General features: G+C 39.9%; 1 protein-coding gene across 2 annotated transcripts in view; it reads right to left on the minus strand.

Annotated features, from left to right (window-relative positions):
* Window positions 1-5319: 5319 nt before the first annotated feature.
* Window positions 5320-17193, minus strand: part of LOC122863420 (glutamate receptor ionotropic, kainate 2-like) — a 62451-nt gene continuing 50577 nt past the window's right edge. For both annotated transcript variants that reach the window (XM_044169920.1, XM_044169921.1), the window contains exons 13-16: window positions 16496-16713; window positions 15249-15474; window positions 10773-11023; window positions 5320-7994 (exon numbers count right to left, since the gene is read on the minus strand). In XM_044169920.1, the coding sequence (XP_044025855.1) occupies window positions 7830-7994; window positions 10773-11023; window positions 15249-15474; window positions 16496-16713 (860 nt within the window). In that variant the 3' untranslated portion in view covers window positions 5320-7829. The remainder of the gene's footprint in view (window positions 7995-10772; window positions 11024-15248; window positions 15475-16495; window positions 16714-17193) is intronic.

Consider the following 17193-nt stretch of genomic DNA (forward strand, 5'->3'; position numbering starts at 1 on the left):
CTCAAATGTGAGGATTTGCGGCTTTTCTCTGTTATATATAATTGAATACGGAATATCTTTGGGTTTTAGACTGTTGGCTGGACAGAAGAAGCAATTTTTTAAAAGATAATTTTATTTTTGCCTTTATTTCTGATAGTGTACAGTAGATAGACTGGAAATTTGGAGAGAAAAAGAGCGAGCATGCAGCTTAGATTCCTACGTCACTGTGGCGCCCCCAAATCAAGAAATCTGAAGATGTTTCCTTGAGCTCTGGGAAAATATGAGGACCATTTTTCTTTTTAATATTTTAGAAATAAAGCCATTGATTGATTAACAAAATAATCAATAGTTAGCCTTTAGAAAATGCAATTTGTCACTTAAACTGAAGAGAGCTGCTGTACCGCTTGTTTTTCTTTAAGAGGTTTAAGAGGCCTCTTTGTAGTTTTTATTTAACTTAAATAAAGTAACTTCTTTATGTATCTTCAGTTGTTTGACAACAATAAGATACACCAATCACAGCACATTATGTCACTGAAACTCAGTGATGACAGAGTTCAAAGTTCCCCTTCTTCTTCACTAGGGGGCACCATAGTGTCGCTGTATCATTGGTCCCCCTCAGGCCTGTGAAGGACACAGCCAAAGCAGATTAATCACCTCAACACATCTGACTCACCAAAGACGCTGGTGTTTCTTCACAACCCTCTCTCTACTCTCCTGCTCCTCTTTAATGGCCCAGCGCCTTGCTTTTTATAACCACCTGTCTCTCTCACTGTCTCTCTGTTAAGCACATCCAGGCTTGAGGGGGTCCATTAAATGAACGCTCTTTGTTTACAGTTTCCCTTTGTTACCCACCATCATTTTCCTATACAGCTCCGCTTTTTTCATATACAATCTCTGGAGATGGCTTCGTCAAGGTCAGCTATTTTTATGGCATGTGATGTTGGAGGTATCGCGGGGAGGCAGTGATAAGAAGAAGACAGGGGAGACAGGATAGAGAGAACTAAAGGATAAATACTGCCGGGCCTTTGCTGCAAACAGTACAGTGTGTTTTCAAGATGTCAGAGGCAGGCCGCAGAGAGTACATATCTTCACCGTGTTTCTCTCTATTGTCCTATTCCTCATTCCTAAACTGCATGTTGACCTTTGTAGTACCGCCTCCAGGCTGTATGCTTTAACCTTTCCAGTGAGAAAGAGGGGGTCCATGCACTGGGAATACAAGATAAATCACAACTGCTGTCTGTTAATGCGACAGACAACAACACACACTGGCATGCAGGCACTGTTGAAACCTTTGTCCTTCCTCACAAAACCCTCCTCGTCCCCAGAAACACACACACACATACACACAGATGGCCATGCCTCCATAAAGATGTTCACAGCATCAGCGCACTGGACTATTATATCTACAAGTGCATCCTGAATTATTCATCCTTCATTAAAATGCACTATGAGTAATGATAGCCGGGAGTGTGTTTTGGGGTATTCTTCTTTTTTTTTTTTTGTTTGAGTAAAACACAGGGGTCATTAGGAGTCATTTCTGGTCAATTTTGTATGATCAACCATGCTCCAGAGAAAGACAGGGAAAAAAATCCCATTTACTTTCTGTGCATTGGGAATTCATGTTGAAAAAGATCAAAGGGGACAGACAAAGAGATGAGAGAATCGACATCTTCTCGTCTCCATTTGGCTCCGTATGAGAGGAGGAAAATTACTTTAAAGCTGCTGCCTTGATGAAAGAAAAAGGCGTTATGCCTGATGTATTCCTCTAGAGGTGGAATCAACAGTATGAATGACTCAAAGGCAGAGAGGGGGGCTGGAAAGAGAACATTTGTCAGAGAGAACCTAATGGGGGATTTTGGTGAAGAACGAGAGTGCTATTTGGCAACAGTGAACAAAACAGCGATTCCACTGTCAGAAGATGTGACTGGTTCAACACTCAACACTGTTATTTCCGGTGTACGCATAAAAAAACACAGCAGGTGTCATCAGACAGTGAGCTCATTTGCAGTATCAGTCTGGGGATTTTATCAGACTGAGCACCATCAACATGTCTATCTCAAAATTTGATTTTGATTTGGTGTCATATTCAGCCTCAACCTTGTTTTTCTCAGGACAAGTGTAGCAATAGGTCATGAAAATGAAATGGCTTCCAAGAGTCCCATTAGTTTCTCTTCCCCCTACTAAATGACAGCTCTGTCATTTTTCTGACAGAGCTGTCAAAGCATCGAGCCCACTATCCTAGTTACACGTAAAGCAAATAGAAATGAAAACATTGTCAGTGAAAAGACTCATGGGGTAACGGAGACGCCAGGAGCAGGGTGAATCACTTAGCAAGCTGTGCTCCTCCATTCTACAGCTGCCACCCACCACAACACATCTGCCACTGGGAAAAAAACACTCAGATAGAAAACCACATCCAAACAAATTGCTACACGACACAAAAGATCACTTCTTCAAATTGAAATTCATTTGCAGTTGAAACGGGGTTTGTTCCCCTGGGCACACGTGTGCGACTGTAGAAACCCATATACAGGTGGCACATGGTGGAGATTGTACATAGAAACACACAAAGAAACTAGACATAGTTCCAGTAAGACCATTAAATTTCTTCATGTGGGGCCAGTGGTTCTTCCAATACGCCCCTCTGTACAATCTCTGGGCAGACACATGCCACTGCTGGGCAAGATCGTAATGCGTACCAAATCATCACTTTTCAACCAACAACGCTGTCCCGGCTCAGCCAGTTACTGCAATTCTCCTTTTATTGCATTTCCCCAGGATTTGATATTATACACGCTGAACTCCACAGAAAGGAGTCAAAGCTCATTTCTAGACCTGAAATGGCTACAGAAGGGGAATCATCTACCGCAGGCTGAATATTGCACCGAAAACTGCTACTAGCTGATATGAGCCACATGGTAACAACTGATTCAATTATTTACACAGATCATGCCAGGACTCAGTGATTTGCTTTAGGGAGAGTGAATAAAATGATGTTAAATTATTAACTTTTTGTCTTTTTGTGCTTTTGTAGTCGGCACTTTCATTAGCTGTTACCTGAAATACAAGGACTCTAGCAAGAAAATGTGTTATTTAAATTTTACATTGTTCTCATATTTACACAATATGTAAATACATTCCTCTACCAGTTGCTCACACAGTTTGCTCAGATTGATCAGAGTTCAAATGAAATCAATTGTAATTTTTTAAATTAGTGATATTTCCAAGCATTATTCTGTCTATGAGTTGCAGTGATTTTTATGTTCATACTTAATTGCAGTCTGCAGTTGCTCTAGATGTGTACAGTTATACTGTATGCTAGGGGTGAGCGATATGGATAAAATCCTCTGTTACTGTACATGTAATTTCATATTATCATATTTAAATGATGTTGATATTGTACATTTTCTGGAAAATCAGTGAACAAGACAAGTATAAGAACAAGAGAGTTTACAGCCATGCTCTGTAAGACTGTATTTTGGCACAGCAGTGCTTTGAGCTAAATGCTAATGACAGCATGCTAACATGTAGCAGGTATAATGTTTACCATGTTAACCATCTTAGTGTAGCGTGTTAGCATGATTTTCTGATTAGCACAACACAAAGTACAGCTGAGGCTGATCGGAATGCGATTAGTTTTGCAGGTAATTAGTCGTTAACTAAAGTATTGGACAACTTAAAATTTGACCCGATGATGACACTAAGTGAAAAGTCAGGAGATCAAAGTTTTTACAATTCATCCTGAGGGGGACATGAATGACTTTACTAAATGTCATGGTAATCCATGCAACATATTTCACTGAAAACCACAAATGTGAACCTCATGGTGATGCTAGAGGAAAAGTCAGGACATCACCAGAGTCATTAGTATTCACCCTCTGGACACCATGAATGTCGGTACAAAATTTCATGGCAATCCATCCAATAGTTGTTGAGATATTTCAGTCTGGACCAAATTGGCGGATTGACCAACCGACTGACTGACATCGCCGCAAGTGTGGCCAATAAAAACTGTGGATACAATAACAGGACAGACATGTCTGTTTTATGGTTAAACAAGCAAATTAAATACATGACAAATCAAGGTACTTCATCACATTGGTGCAAAAATAATATAAAAATCAAATTTTGCTATAAAGCAGTGCTTCTCATTGATTTGTACTACTGCCCACAATGATCTAATACACCAAGGGATATTAAGGGAATATATACCACAGTATAAACTGTATGGCAAAATCTCTGATGGCAGACACATTTATAACATCTCATGGAATACTGTATATCGTTATATCACCCACCTCTACTGTACAGTATGTGATGACTTTATAAGTACATGTACTCCTACTTGTTTAAAAGAAAAAAAATCAAAGTGGACTTAAATGATTCATAATCTGGGATCCTGAATTATTAAAACCTCTGGGAAATGAGCAGAGGAATACATTTACTCCTTCACAAAACCTTCCTTGGCAGGTGCTATTAGCCTATAATATCTGTATGACAAACCAAAGTCACATTCAGAAAGCAATTTTCTGTCCACAATGCAATCTCGGCCATTAATTGCCTAATGAACAAGATGTTATCCAAGGATACCTTTCCAATGACCACTTAGGAAAAGGAGGAAGAGGACTTAATATGATGGAAATAAGTGTGACAGACTAAGCGGTCCCTGATGAATGCACTGACGCATATTCTGACCTTCCCTGTCAATCTGGAAGGCAGACAGGGTGTCCATTTGTGTTGTGGCGGCAGAGCTCAGGCTGCAGAAACAGTTTTCATCATTACTCCCAGAAAACCCTGTCAGAAACCCAGAGCTGTCTGACCGCCTGCCGCCGCCTGTGGGAGGGAAATAACAATAAACAATGAAAAATCTGAGAGTCAGAAGGCGTAGAACATTCTTGGGCCCTTTTTGTCAGGCTGTGCAGTCTCCCGTGTATCATTGTGAATTCTGTATACTTATGGTCAGCTGGATTTGTGTGATCTCAGAGGGGTATTTTAGAAACTCGTGGTCAGAGAAAGTGATACACAGCCCGGCACACAGCCAGGTGGATGGATAGACCACTGAGCCAGTCAGAAAAATAGCTGCTCACCATGCTTGCAATCTTGATTTGATTAACAATTTAGCAATTGCCAAATGCATTCCTCTGGACAAATCAAGCCTTTGGGCACTTAATCAATTAGAAGAGCCTGACATTTCAAAATATTGCAAGACATAATGCTCATCATTACTCTTGATGGCATCAGTTGAAACACTCTAAAATGAGTTACCAAAACATATCCTGTCTTCTGTTCAATTGTTACCAAAAGAATATGAAAAAGTGTATGAATAATATAAGGCAAAACTACAATTATGATATTTTTAATGACATTATTTGTAAAACCTTGCATCAATGTCAAATTCCATGAGCTCATATTTGTTTTTCGACAGGACAGCCAAGCCTTTGAAGTTGTTTCTAATAAATGTTTCCAGGTATTCAATCACTTCAGCTCACACCACTAGATTTAGCTGCGTGGAAAATGACAAGCAACACTGGTAGAACGCCAATGAGTTTCAGGATTATGTCTTCACCTGTCAATTTCCATAATGTGTGTATGTGTTTGTTTTAAATAAGTCATTAACTATATCCATTCATGTACAACAGAGATGTCATCACTAGCATTGTGTGGCTGTTTGTTTTTTTGTCTTTGAAATCCCTGGAATAACAGGTCGAATGATTAACTAGTGTAGCAAGACAGGGGCAGTGAAGAAGTGACCTACCAAGTATGCTTGTCATTTCACAACATGGAACAAAGTCAACAGACAAGACATGTCGTAGGGCCGAACGTGATTGTGTCACTTTGTGGAGAGAATACACATCTGGAGACAATTAGTGGATCAATGATCTGCTCCGTCCACTTGCTAAAGTCCACCTGAGGCAACATAAGTGGAGCAACACCGGGCATATGAGCCGAGGTGAGACATTTGCACGAAGTGCCTCAAAGCTGCTGATTATTCTCACATCAGATTTACTGCATATGTACATTGATAAGTCGCCCATCATTGAGGTTCAAAATTCCTTCCTGACCTTGGCAGCAGCAGTTGAAAGAACAATCTCACCACTTAGTAGCTGTTCTGGAGCTTTCAATCATATCACATGATCATCACTTTAAGGAGTTCTCATCCATGTTGGCTTAAAAGTTGACAATGAGAAGTTGACACGGCAACTGAGTAGATTTCATTTGCTGACGGAGATCATGCGGTATGATCAAAAGGTCCAGAACAGCTACTAAATGGACCTCGTGTTGAGATTATTTTCTTCATAGTCAATTATTAATTTTCACTGCCTGTCAACAAAGCGATGGTGTCTATCACTGAGTTCTCAAAGTCTTATTTTTCTAAAACAGAATCAGTCAGTGCTGTGGGATTACTTCAGCCTTTTTTTTTTGTCAATCATTTTCTAGATTCAAGTGACGTTTTTCTTCCTCCAGTGTAGCAACTTGCCTTATTATGTCTTAAATAAGACTTTTAGGACTTCATATCAGTCAAAGTTCCATGATAAAACATTTGCATGTTTTACTATGTCTTTCATGGTGACTCATCATAGCTACAGATAGTTAACCACACTTGCTGTCAGTAGGACTTTGCTGACAGAAGCACTGTTCCAATTTCTAGAATGAGTCATTGCCTTTCCTACTTTGAACACCACTTAGTTTACAGTTTCATTGTTCTTACTCACCAAAAACCACCACATTGTCCCCAGATAGTACGTACAGCTGGTCCCATAGGACTGACAGACAAAAGACTCTGATTGATGAGAGAAATGAACCCTACACAGCAGAGTTTGAAGCCCCATAGGAAACAGTTGTCAGAGTTTGAGGGCTGAGTTGGTATCTGCTACATATTTTGTCCACATGAGGGGCTACCATGATACAAAGTACTACAAAACGTCTTGTTCTTGTACAAAAACAAACATTTTTGTAGAAATCCTGCATTTTAAACAACAACTGATACAGAGTGAAAACTGCAACCGCGTGTAAAGATGGACATGAATTAGGACTTTGACAGTATACATTGCTTGTAGAGGCTTTGAACATAATATGCATGGCAGAAAGTTCTTTACAGTGGCAGAACTTTGGCACGAGAGAGGCATTACAGAAGAAAACAATGAGTATTCGACAAGGTCAGCATAGATGATTCCAAACTAAATATCACTTTTATACATCAGTTCATAGTAAACCATTTGGCAAGGACTACCGTTCCCTTTGTTGGTGCGAGATTAGTGCTTGTTCAAATCATTTGAAAGAAACTCAAGTCACTGAAGGGAGGGGCTGATGGGGTCTCACACACACACATGGAGGTAAGACAAAAGGGCATTGACATCAACAGAAAAAACTACATCTGATGTTACTGTCACAATAGAGTTTTCTCTTCTGCACAGGTGTCAAGTGTGTCAGATGAGAGAGTGAGAAAGAGAGAGCAAGAGAGAGAGAGAGAGAGAGAGAGTGTGTGTGTGTGTGTGTGTGTGTGTGTGTGTGTGTGTGTGTGTGTGTGTGAGCGCATATAAGTGTTATGTGTGTGTTTAAGTCCACTTCTAGTGTGGACCAGATTTATATTTTGTCCCCAACCTGCTTGGATCCTCTTTCAATTTACACACTTTTGAGTCCTTCCTTTCTAGCTCCCTTCAAAAAGTGAACGTCACAGTGAGGTGACACTGCGCAGGTATCTATATTTCCACAGGAAACATCTGTCTACATAAGCAAGTGGGTTCAAAAGAATCTGCTAACCTCAGTCTGTGGTTAAGTCAGCATTTAATTTGACCCTGTCACCCCTCCATGGTATTTATTGAGGGGTGTGTTCGGGGTATACTCAACGTTCATGCCATGGTTTCCTTTCCTGGGAGTCTCCTATCGTTGAACGTGTGCATGTTAATGACCTCCTCTGTCTTAACGATGACGGGCGGCTGAGGCTTCTGTTTGAGACGGCGTTGGCACTTCAGAGACACGCGCAGCTCATCCATCATGGCACTGCAGAATGATCGCTGCGAAAGGCAACAGGAAAGAGGTAAAGCTGGCACCATGCTGTTTGCTCAACTCTATGCAATGCACTATCGGCTTTTAAAGAAATATTGAACATTCGCTAGACATGAGGATAATTGCCAATATATATTGTAGAGATTCTGGCCCACACGACTGATGAAAATTTATTTTTCTACATACAGTGTGCATTCATTGATAACATTTTGGTGGGACTGTCCATTGTTAAAAAATCAGTTGACTTTCATGTTGAGTCACTGTACATTACTGGGCTAATTCTGTTGTTTTAATGTACAGTTTGTTAAAAAAATAAAAGGTATGTTCTAATGCCTTGTTTCTTCTCTCTTTTTCTTCCTCTTCTTTTCTAGAATATTGCCTCTGTGTTTGTATAATATAACAATACGAGGCCAAACATATGTGGACACCCAAGCATTACACCCATATGTTGAACATGAAAAACAAACAAAAATTAAAAAATAACACATAAAAACAGCTCCAGACCAAAAGTACACACAATTATGTAGACATACTTTTGGCCATATAGTGTAATTATGTCATATTTATACAGCCCAACATCACAAATTGCAACAGGCTTTGCAATCTGTACAGCATATATAACACCCTCTATCCTTAGACCCATGGATTGGATAACGGGAAAAGAAAGGAAGAAACCTGCTGCTGTCATGTTGGCCAGGAAAAACGTTTTGATCTCAAGAGACCATCCTGGCACCTTATTAAAGTAAAAGTGTAAAAAAGAAATCTTATAATCAACTTGTTACTTCAAGGTAAGAAAAGTAACATAGATGTAGTAGCAATCGATGATAGATTGACATTTTTGAGTATCGAACCAAGAGAAAATAAGTTGAGTCTTAACACTGACTCATGTAAAACTCAAGATACTAAGTTGAGTTTCAACATTGGAAACACCAAATAAAGTCCAGCCACTTGATTTGATTCTTAAGCAATATTTTTGGAAACAGGCCTTCATTTAAAGGTCTGATGTGTCCCAGATTTTCCCCTTTTCAGCTTTACTGTCAAACAAAGGTCTGAATGCTGTTTCAGAGCCTTTTGCAGCATGCCAAGATCTCCGAGAAACATTCAACACTTTTTCTCCCCAATTTTTAGCTTGCAAGCAGAAAATGTAAAGATATTGAATAAAGGACAAAATATCCACTTCAGCAGATTAAATCCCAAAATACTGGTACCTTCTTTTAAAACATCAATCACCCCCTCGCAGAGTGACACGCGTTATGTAACTTCCGTGATATGAGCCTCTGTTGTTCCCGCATTATGTATGTGGTGTGAAATCCTATAAAATGTCAATATGCCTGTGCACCAACGTTGCCAAAAGAAATTCCCATACATTCACTTTCTGATTATGCAAAATCTAATTCACATTCTTAGTGTAGGAGGAGAGAAGATGAGGAGGGGAGGGCAGTAAAGTATGAAGCTATTATTTTTCTGTTTGTGTATGAGTGTATGTGGGTGTGATGGATATCTGTAGGTGGCTTATGCACCAGGTATTTCTGTTTTCTTCTCCATATTTACATATATGTGTCTGGTGTATGAATGAGATTTTTGGTATACTCGGGAAGATGAGTGATTATGGGAGTAGAAAGGGGCAGGGAGGGTGAGAGAGAAAAAAACGGTGAAAAACAATGAGGGGGGATATGGATTAGAGTGATGGAGAAAAGAAGGAGAATGAGGGGGGTAAAAAAGCTGGTGATGTTAGGGTGGGGGAGGAGGGCAGGGAAAGAAAATAGAGAAGGAGAGGCTTGTTGTCAGCATGTAAATTACTAGCACCTTGGCAGCCTAGAGAATGTGGCATTTGCAAATTATCTGAATATTGTGACCCAGTCTTGTGGCTCTTGATTAATGATAGCTAAGATGTGCTCTGAAACATATGCGGACCATAAAAAAAGCCAGCAACTAATTACTATTGCAATAAAGTAACATGCCACTGCGCTGTGCTAATTCTGTAGATGTAAATAATTAAACCACGCTATCAAAAGGACTTTCACAATTATCTGGAAACACCATTGTACAAGTTAAAGTGCACTAAAATACATACTCCACACTGTGTGATGAATCATGTGCACTCAGTACTAAAATAGAGCAAAGATAGAACAGTCTGAAATATATTCAGTCTCTTCCTGGAAAGAAACATAACTGGGGGGGGGTGAAGTGAAAAAGCTGCAAATATGCTGCACTGTATGCATGGTCTTCACTTTTATAAATAAACATAAATAAAATACTGTCAGGGGAAACACAAGAAGGAATGTGGTACTAAAGAGACTAACTTTGTAAAATACCCTCTTGATTTGGCTAACTCAGACGTCTGAAAGCTCATATTAGCTTCAGCTCAAGGGATCTGTTCATGGCCAGTATGGACAGGAGGAACAATTACAGCAACCTATGACACACATACGTATAAGCATGTGTGTATTTTTTTAAGATAGACTTGAAAGAATGTAAACTCATCCGTGACTCGTTCCCGAACCTGCAAAAAACCTGACGTGCAAGTGTACAATACAAAATATATGTTGTTTTGTTTTTGATAGTTAGTTTGGTTTAAATTTAGTTTAATTTACATTAAAAATAAAATCAGTAAATGAGACATTGAATAGAGATGAGTGATGAATGAGAGACAAACCCAAAATGAAACCTAGCTTCAGTAAAATGGTGAAATTCTGTATAGAAACAACAAAATATATAGCACAGAACACAAAGAATATATAGCAAAAGCTTTAATTCTAAACAAGCATCAGAAAAGACTCCAATACCTTCTCCAGCTGGGCGTTCTGTTTAGACTTATAGAGGACCTCCCCTACAGCCACAAACACTGACAGCACCAGTCCTGCAGCCAGCACGATGAAGATCCCACCGATGTTCTGCACCCCCAGAGCGCTGGCCTCTTTGCTCTCCTCCTCGGGGCAGCCGTTCCCTCTCCACCACTTCTCCTTCATCATGTGTAGCTTCCCTTCCTCCTGCAGCTGCAGAATGGCTATTGTGATCTTGTCTCTGTATGGGGACCCTGTGAGGAGAAAAACACAACATGAGACTAGTGAATGTGGATATTAACCAGATATGAAAAAAAAACCCTGATTATGCCTAGCAAAGTCATTGTTGGGTAGAAGGCCATATATAACCAGTGGTGGTGGGTGTATGAAACACGCTCTGGCTTGCATGTGATCATATAACCTGTCATGTTATTGTTGGCTGCTTAGAGGGAGTTTTTTGTAAGTCCCTCTTCAAATCCCACTAATCCCTATATTCACAGAGTGATTCCAAAATTCACACTCCTCTCTGCAGTGTGTGAATTATAATGCACAGGGAGTTGGCAACAAAGACTTTGTGTGGCAGAGCTGCTGTTGATTTTGACGAATTAGCTGCTGTTTGCACATACTTTCATATGCTATAAATGGTGCGTATAAACATGAAAAGGAGTGATGCCCAGTGGGGTGTACATTACATGGGTGCATGTGTGTTTGGGATTATATGTGCGCATCTGAGATACGGTTGCTCTATCAGTGCGGTTTTATGCATGTTAATGTCATGATGAGAAAAGAACCCATATCAACAGACAGTGGGAAGGCGCCAGAATTAGCGACAAGGCATTAAGGCGCAGCGGGTGCTGGTGTGATCAAAGGAGGAGTAATCGTTAACAGAGTACCCGAGTGGGGTCGTGTTCCTCTCCCATCCACAGTGTGTGTGACACAACACACGGCCAATTGAGGCGCAGCGCCCACACTGCCCCAACCAGGCCAAGAAAGATAATACTTACTGTGAACGTTCATGTTTCATTTATAAACTGGTTTAAAAGCTTGTGAGTGTATTTATGTGATTATAGAACTCATACATAATGACGCCTGGTTGTACATTTCCATTTCAGTCATTTTAGCTCATGTGCTTATTCAGTGACTTAAAAGAGATGAAACAGTAGTAAAATGTAAAATGTTTGTAATGCCGACATAATAGAAATCATTTTACGAACACGTGGGAACATTTTGTGCTAAAACTCCAGGGAAAATGAGCTCAATATGGCCTCAGGTAGCAGGTAGCATCACTTTTTCTGTTGCTCTCACGGTTTTGCCTGTCAGCCCCTTTAGTTGATTCCCTCGCTGTCTCATCTATCATTTATTTATATATTGCCATCTATCATCCTTTCATCTCCATGTCTCTATGTATTTGGACTGACAAAGGGGACATTAATACAAAAACTGAAAATCACCCAAAGTGCCACTGATTTTGAGCATATCTGTGTTTGCATCTTTGATCATAAATAGTCTTGTATTTCTGTGAGTGTACCTATGGTGTGCTTATGAGCATATGTGCTTTTCTTCATGATGTGCACACTTTGAGACAACAAAGTACATATGTACATCCATTCATTCTGTGCATGTACAGTTGATATGTATTGCTCTGAATATGCAGTCGTGTATATGCATGTGCATGTGCATGTGAAAAGCATATACTTGCTCCATTTGAAGATGAGAGATCTATCAAATATCCGAGTCCCCTGATTCTGGCTCCCCTCATATTTCAAATGATTAATGATGGCCTAACAAAGCAGGCCTTGGATAAATGCTAATAGGATGGGTCCTTAGAGAGGAGGATATGGAGAGCGGGGCCCGGGCGAATGGAAAAGCGCTGTGCTTGACACACTGTGCATACACAACTACCTGACAGATGTTGAACACCAGAGGACATCCATCACTCCCACACTGTCTGGCCTCAAGTATTAATGTGATCACAGTTCAAGTCGATAGCTTAAGATGACGCATTTCCGTTTGGGAACAGGTCGTGTAAAAACCGACAAGCACTAAAAAAGACTTAAGACTTAAATACTTATTATACGGCTTGCTCTGGCTTATTGCTGTAAGAGCCCTACAGGGAATGAGCTGCTAAACAGTGTTGAGCAGGGCAAAAGTTATAGGCTAGAGGTTGACATGAAGGCTGAGGTCTTCATCAGTGGTGGAAGAAGTATTCTTCTTCTACTTTACTTAAGTAAAAGCACTAATACCACACAGTATAAATACTTGGTTACAAGTAAAAGTCCTATATTTAAAATCTTACTTAAGTAAAAGTATGTAAGCATAAGCAGGAAAATGCACTTAAAGTATTAAAAGTAAAAGTACTCAATGCAGAAAAATGGCCCCTGTGACAGATATATTATTATATATTAAATTATTAGATTATTATTATTATTCAGACTGCTTTAGCTGGTTGAGGTGGCGCTAATCGTAACTATTTTGTATCGGACTGCAGCTACCTATTATTCTCATTATGGATTAATCTCTGATTAATTTCTTGATCAATTGATTGAGTGAAAATAGGGAGTGCTGCCTATCACAATTACCAGAGCCCAAAGTGACACCTTCACAATACTTGTTATGTCCGACCAACAGTCCACACCTCAGAACTATTAAAAATATATTCAAATAATTAAAAGGAAAAGCAGCAAATCCTCAAAATCCTAGAAAAATGACTTAAATGATCAAAACAGTTGCCAATAAATTTTCTGTTAATCAACTACTATTATTTCTGCTTTACTTGTCTATACTGTTGGGTAGTTTCATTTTTAACAAATTTCAATTACTTTACTTAAAAAATGCACTCAAGTACTAACAAGTTCAGTACTTGTACTAAATCTGCTTAGTTACATTCCACCACTGCTACTCATTGTGTTTGGGACAAGGAAAAAAGGAGAAGCCCACCATCTGAGAAAATAAAATATTCCTATTCTTCCAAGAGGACTGCTGGCATGAAAATAGGGTGTTGAATCACTGAAGCAATTAACTATCTCAAGACCTCTTCTATCAAAGAAGAAACATTTTAGAGGCAGTGATCAGCTTTATTTCTGAAATATTGAGCAATGAATATCATGGTTAGAGATTGAAATGAGTTAGTGGGCTGTAATAATTTTTAAAGCAGACGTTTTTAATCATTATTTTTTATGCATTAAAATACTAAACCACTTATCGCTGAATTAAAGTGATTTGGGACATATTTTGTAGTCGTATATTTGATACATTATATTACCACAGGAATGAAAATAGAACTGATCCAAGCTCTAGGACTGTGTGTCCATCTCAAGGGCATCAGTGTAAGTACTTGTGCACTTATGGAGCCACAGTGGGACTATATTTCACAGCATCACCTCAGCTTTGTTACAGCCTCAGCAATCATGGCATCCCTGCAGATCCATAACTGCCCCATATTCATCAGCAGCGGCCGGGGCCAGATGTGGATGGACAGAATTAATCCTCCATATTTTGATGGCCTTCATATCACTGATGATCGATGTGGCTATTACAGCTGTTTGCAGTGCTCTCCATGGCCTCGTCATGACCACTTTGACCTCGGTAACACTAGGATTGGAACCATCACCAGCTTCCTGCTAGGGTCCCCTGGAGTGCCAGGGTTGTAAGATGCATGTTTATTAACCCTGACAAAGACTGCTTTATATGCAGCAAAACTATTATCATAATACAGGAAGTGCAACATTTCTAATTTATGATATAATTTGCTAAAGTGCCAACTAAAAAGAAAACATTGCTTTTGATGGTTTTAGCTCCTCTGCCTCAGCATAGTATAATGGCGCTTTAAAATGTCAGAATACACATTTTTGACAAGAGCTGGGTCAAATAAGCAACTGAAAAAAGTTCTTAGTGCTTTATACTCTCTGAAGTGCTTTGTTGCTTAATGCTCAGATGCAATTCAGACTGTGTCAAGTAAGTCACAGGGAATTGCACTAAATTGACTTTCGGGTTGTGTTCTGTGATTGTTTCACTGTCATGCTCACACAATCTTGCCTTATGTGACTCCAAAGTAGGCTAAAACACACCATTAAAAGTATTTGTGTACATTGATTAACCCAAGTTTGCTTCTCCAGTCTGTAAAAAATAACCTTTGAGAAAATCATTATGGCTAGAAAAAGGTAAGGCAGAGCTTGAATGGCACCTGTTTCTTGAGCCCTGGGCACATTTTAACCTTATCCATAAATTCAACCTCTTCAGCCATTAGCTTTTCATTAAGCTAAACCTTTTACACCTCACACTGTTGAACCATTATACCCGTGACCCCATCAATAAAGGTCAACCTTTCCGTTCTTAGAGCTTATCCATCATCCATGCTATATATCTTTATCTGTCACATAATATCTGCAGCATCTCTCTCTGACCTACAGCTTTTCAAACGTTTTTTTTTTATAGCACAGCAGGCTGCACAGAGGTATATAGAGGTTTGAGGTCAATTACCCATAGGTGTTCCCACTCCGTAGGCTTTGGAGTCTATGAGGCCTCCGATCTGTGTGAGGTTGCAGTTGCGCTGGGTGACAAACTCGATGGTGGTGGACTCCATGAGGAAGGCATAGTCCGAGGTCAACACACGCTGGATGCCCTCCTCCATGTTCTTGACCATCACAGATTGCCTCCTGCTGTTCATGAACTCCCACATCTTGTCATAGGTGGAGATTTTTGTTTTCTACAAGATACCAGAGAATAGAAGTGGAATGAGACTGGTAGCGGTATTAGGAATGAATATGGTGGTCAACTCTAAATTCTGCTGCTATAATCATTTTGTTTCAGTGCGTAACTTTTCATTATGTAGGCTGTTTGTTTAACGTCATTGCTAGTCATGAAATCAAACCGGTTTTAGATACTACTTATGGTCGGCATGTTCTAAGAAATAGCCATTTAATGTATTTACATTGCGTAAATACGTTTTTACATGAAAGTTAGTGGTGGAGTTTGCCATTCCCGCGCTGAATTCATATTGCCTCTCACCGCATGAGGGATTCACAGGGAGTGATGTATGCATATAAGCAGCGTTTAAGTTTTTTTATTTTATCTCATTGATAACAGTCTCACTGTTCACTCTTCACTCTGCTAACACCATATCAGTATTCAGTTAATGCTAATGCAAACCCAACATTTCGTTCTGCTGCTAGTTCACAATAAAAGTGTTCAACTGCCGAAACACGGGGCGGCTTTTATTGTGCACAGGAAATGCAATGTATTTGCCACCAAGATTAGTGCTAACCGCGACCATTCATCAAAAATGCATCTACAAAACAGGACATGGTAATTTTTTGACAACGGATCAATTTTAAATATTGCAGGGAGGAATGGAACAATAAGGAGCAGTGAGCTGTTAGATGAAGAGCTGCAGGCTGCACACCTCCATCTCCTCGGCAAGGTAACCAGCTCCTTTAATGTGCCCTGCTCTTGGATGGAGAACTATTCGCACCATTATTATTGACTGACTTCTTCATTAAAATGTGAGTTTGTTTGGCTGCACAGTAAACAGATGCACCAGTTGCTCTTGTGTTGTATTTATGATAAAGTAGCTGCTCAAAGAGTGTTCGTTGAAGTGTTAAACAACACTTGTCGTTAACACCAGTAACCACGGATGTTGCCAAAATCTTTAGGATTACAACTTTAATAAGTGAGAAAGGAAGATTCTCATAAAACCACTCTACAAACACCCTGGCAGACCCATCTACCTTGAAGAAGGTCATGGTGGCACCGTCCTCCACCACCCCGTACAGGATTTTAGTTTGCTTGGCCAGGTCATCGGCTGAATCTATGGGCGACTCCATCCTCTCCACAGTGAGAAAGGCAGCCAGGTTGGCCGTATATGAGGAAATGATGATGAGGGTGAAGAACCACCAGATGCCTCCCACTATTCGAGTCGACAGCGCCTTGGGCATGAGCTCTGAGCCTGGTGTGAGGGAGGTGGCAGTGGTGAATGTGGCACTACAAAATGTATTCATCTCAGCAAGTCCTCATTATGATTCTAGTCTTGTATTTAACTGCAAAGTTTATTTAATAACATGTAAAAAACAAGATTCCTTTAAAAACAGTCAAACTTGTTTCAAGAACTCTCTTCAAGTTGTCAGCTTAGACAGCTTCAAGAAGAAATCACTTGAGAGCTCTCAAAACAAGATGATTGTTGGATTTCAGACAAGTGAAATTATCTTGTCTCAGGCACACTTGAGAGCTTTAAATAATTCAGGAGACTCAGAAAAACACTATTTAAAATATCTCCCGAGAACAAGGTGTTTGCATAAATCAATCATATCCAATCAAACACATTCAATATCGATCATTCTGAAAAGTGTGGAGAAGTCGCCGGCTGTTTGGGCCAGAGAGTCATGTACCCAAGGTAACCTCACATCCTGACTCCACACCCCACTGATCT

The sequence above is a fragment of the Siniperca chuatsi genome, linkage group LG16 (genome assembly GCF_020085105.1).
Source record: "Siniperca chuatsi isolate FFG_IHB_CAS linkage group LG16, ASM2008510v1, whole genome shotgun sequence".
NCBI classification, from domain to species: Eukaryota; Metazoa; Chordata; class Actinopteri; order Centrarchiformes; family Sinipercidae; genus Siniperca; species Siniperca chuatsi.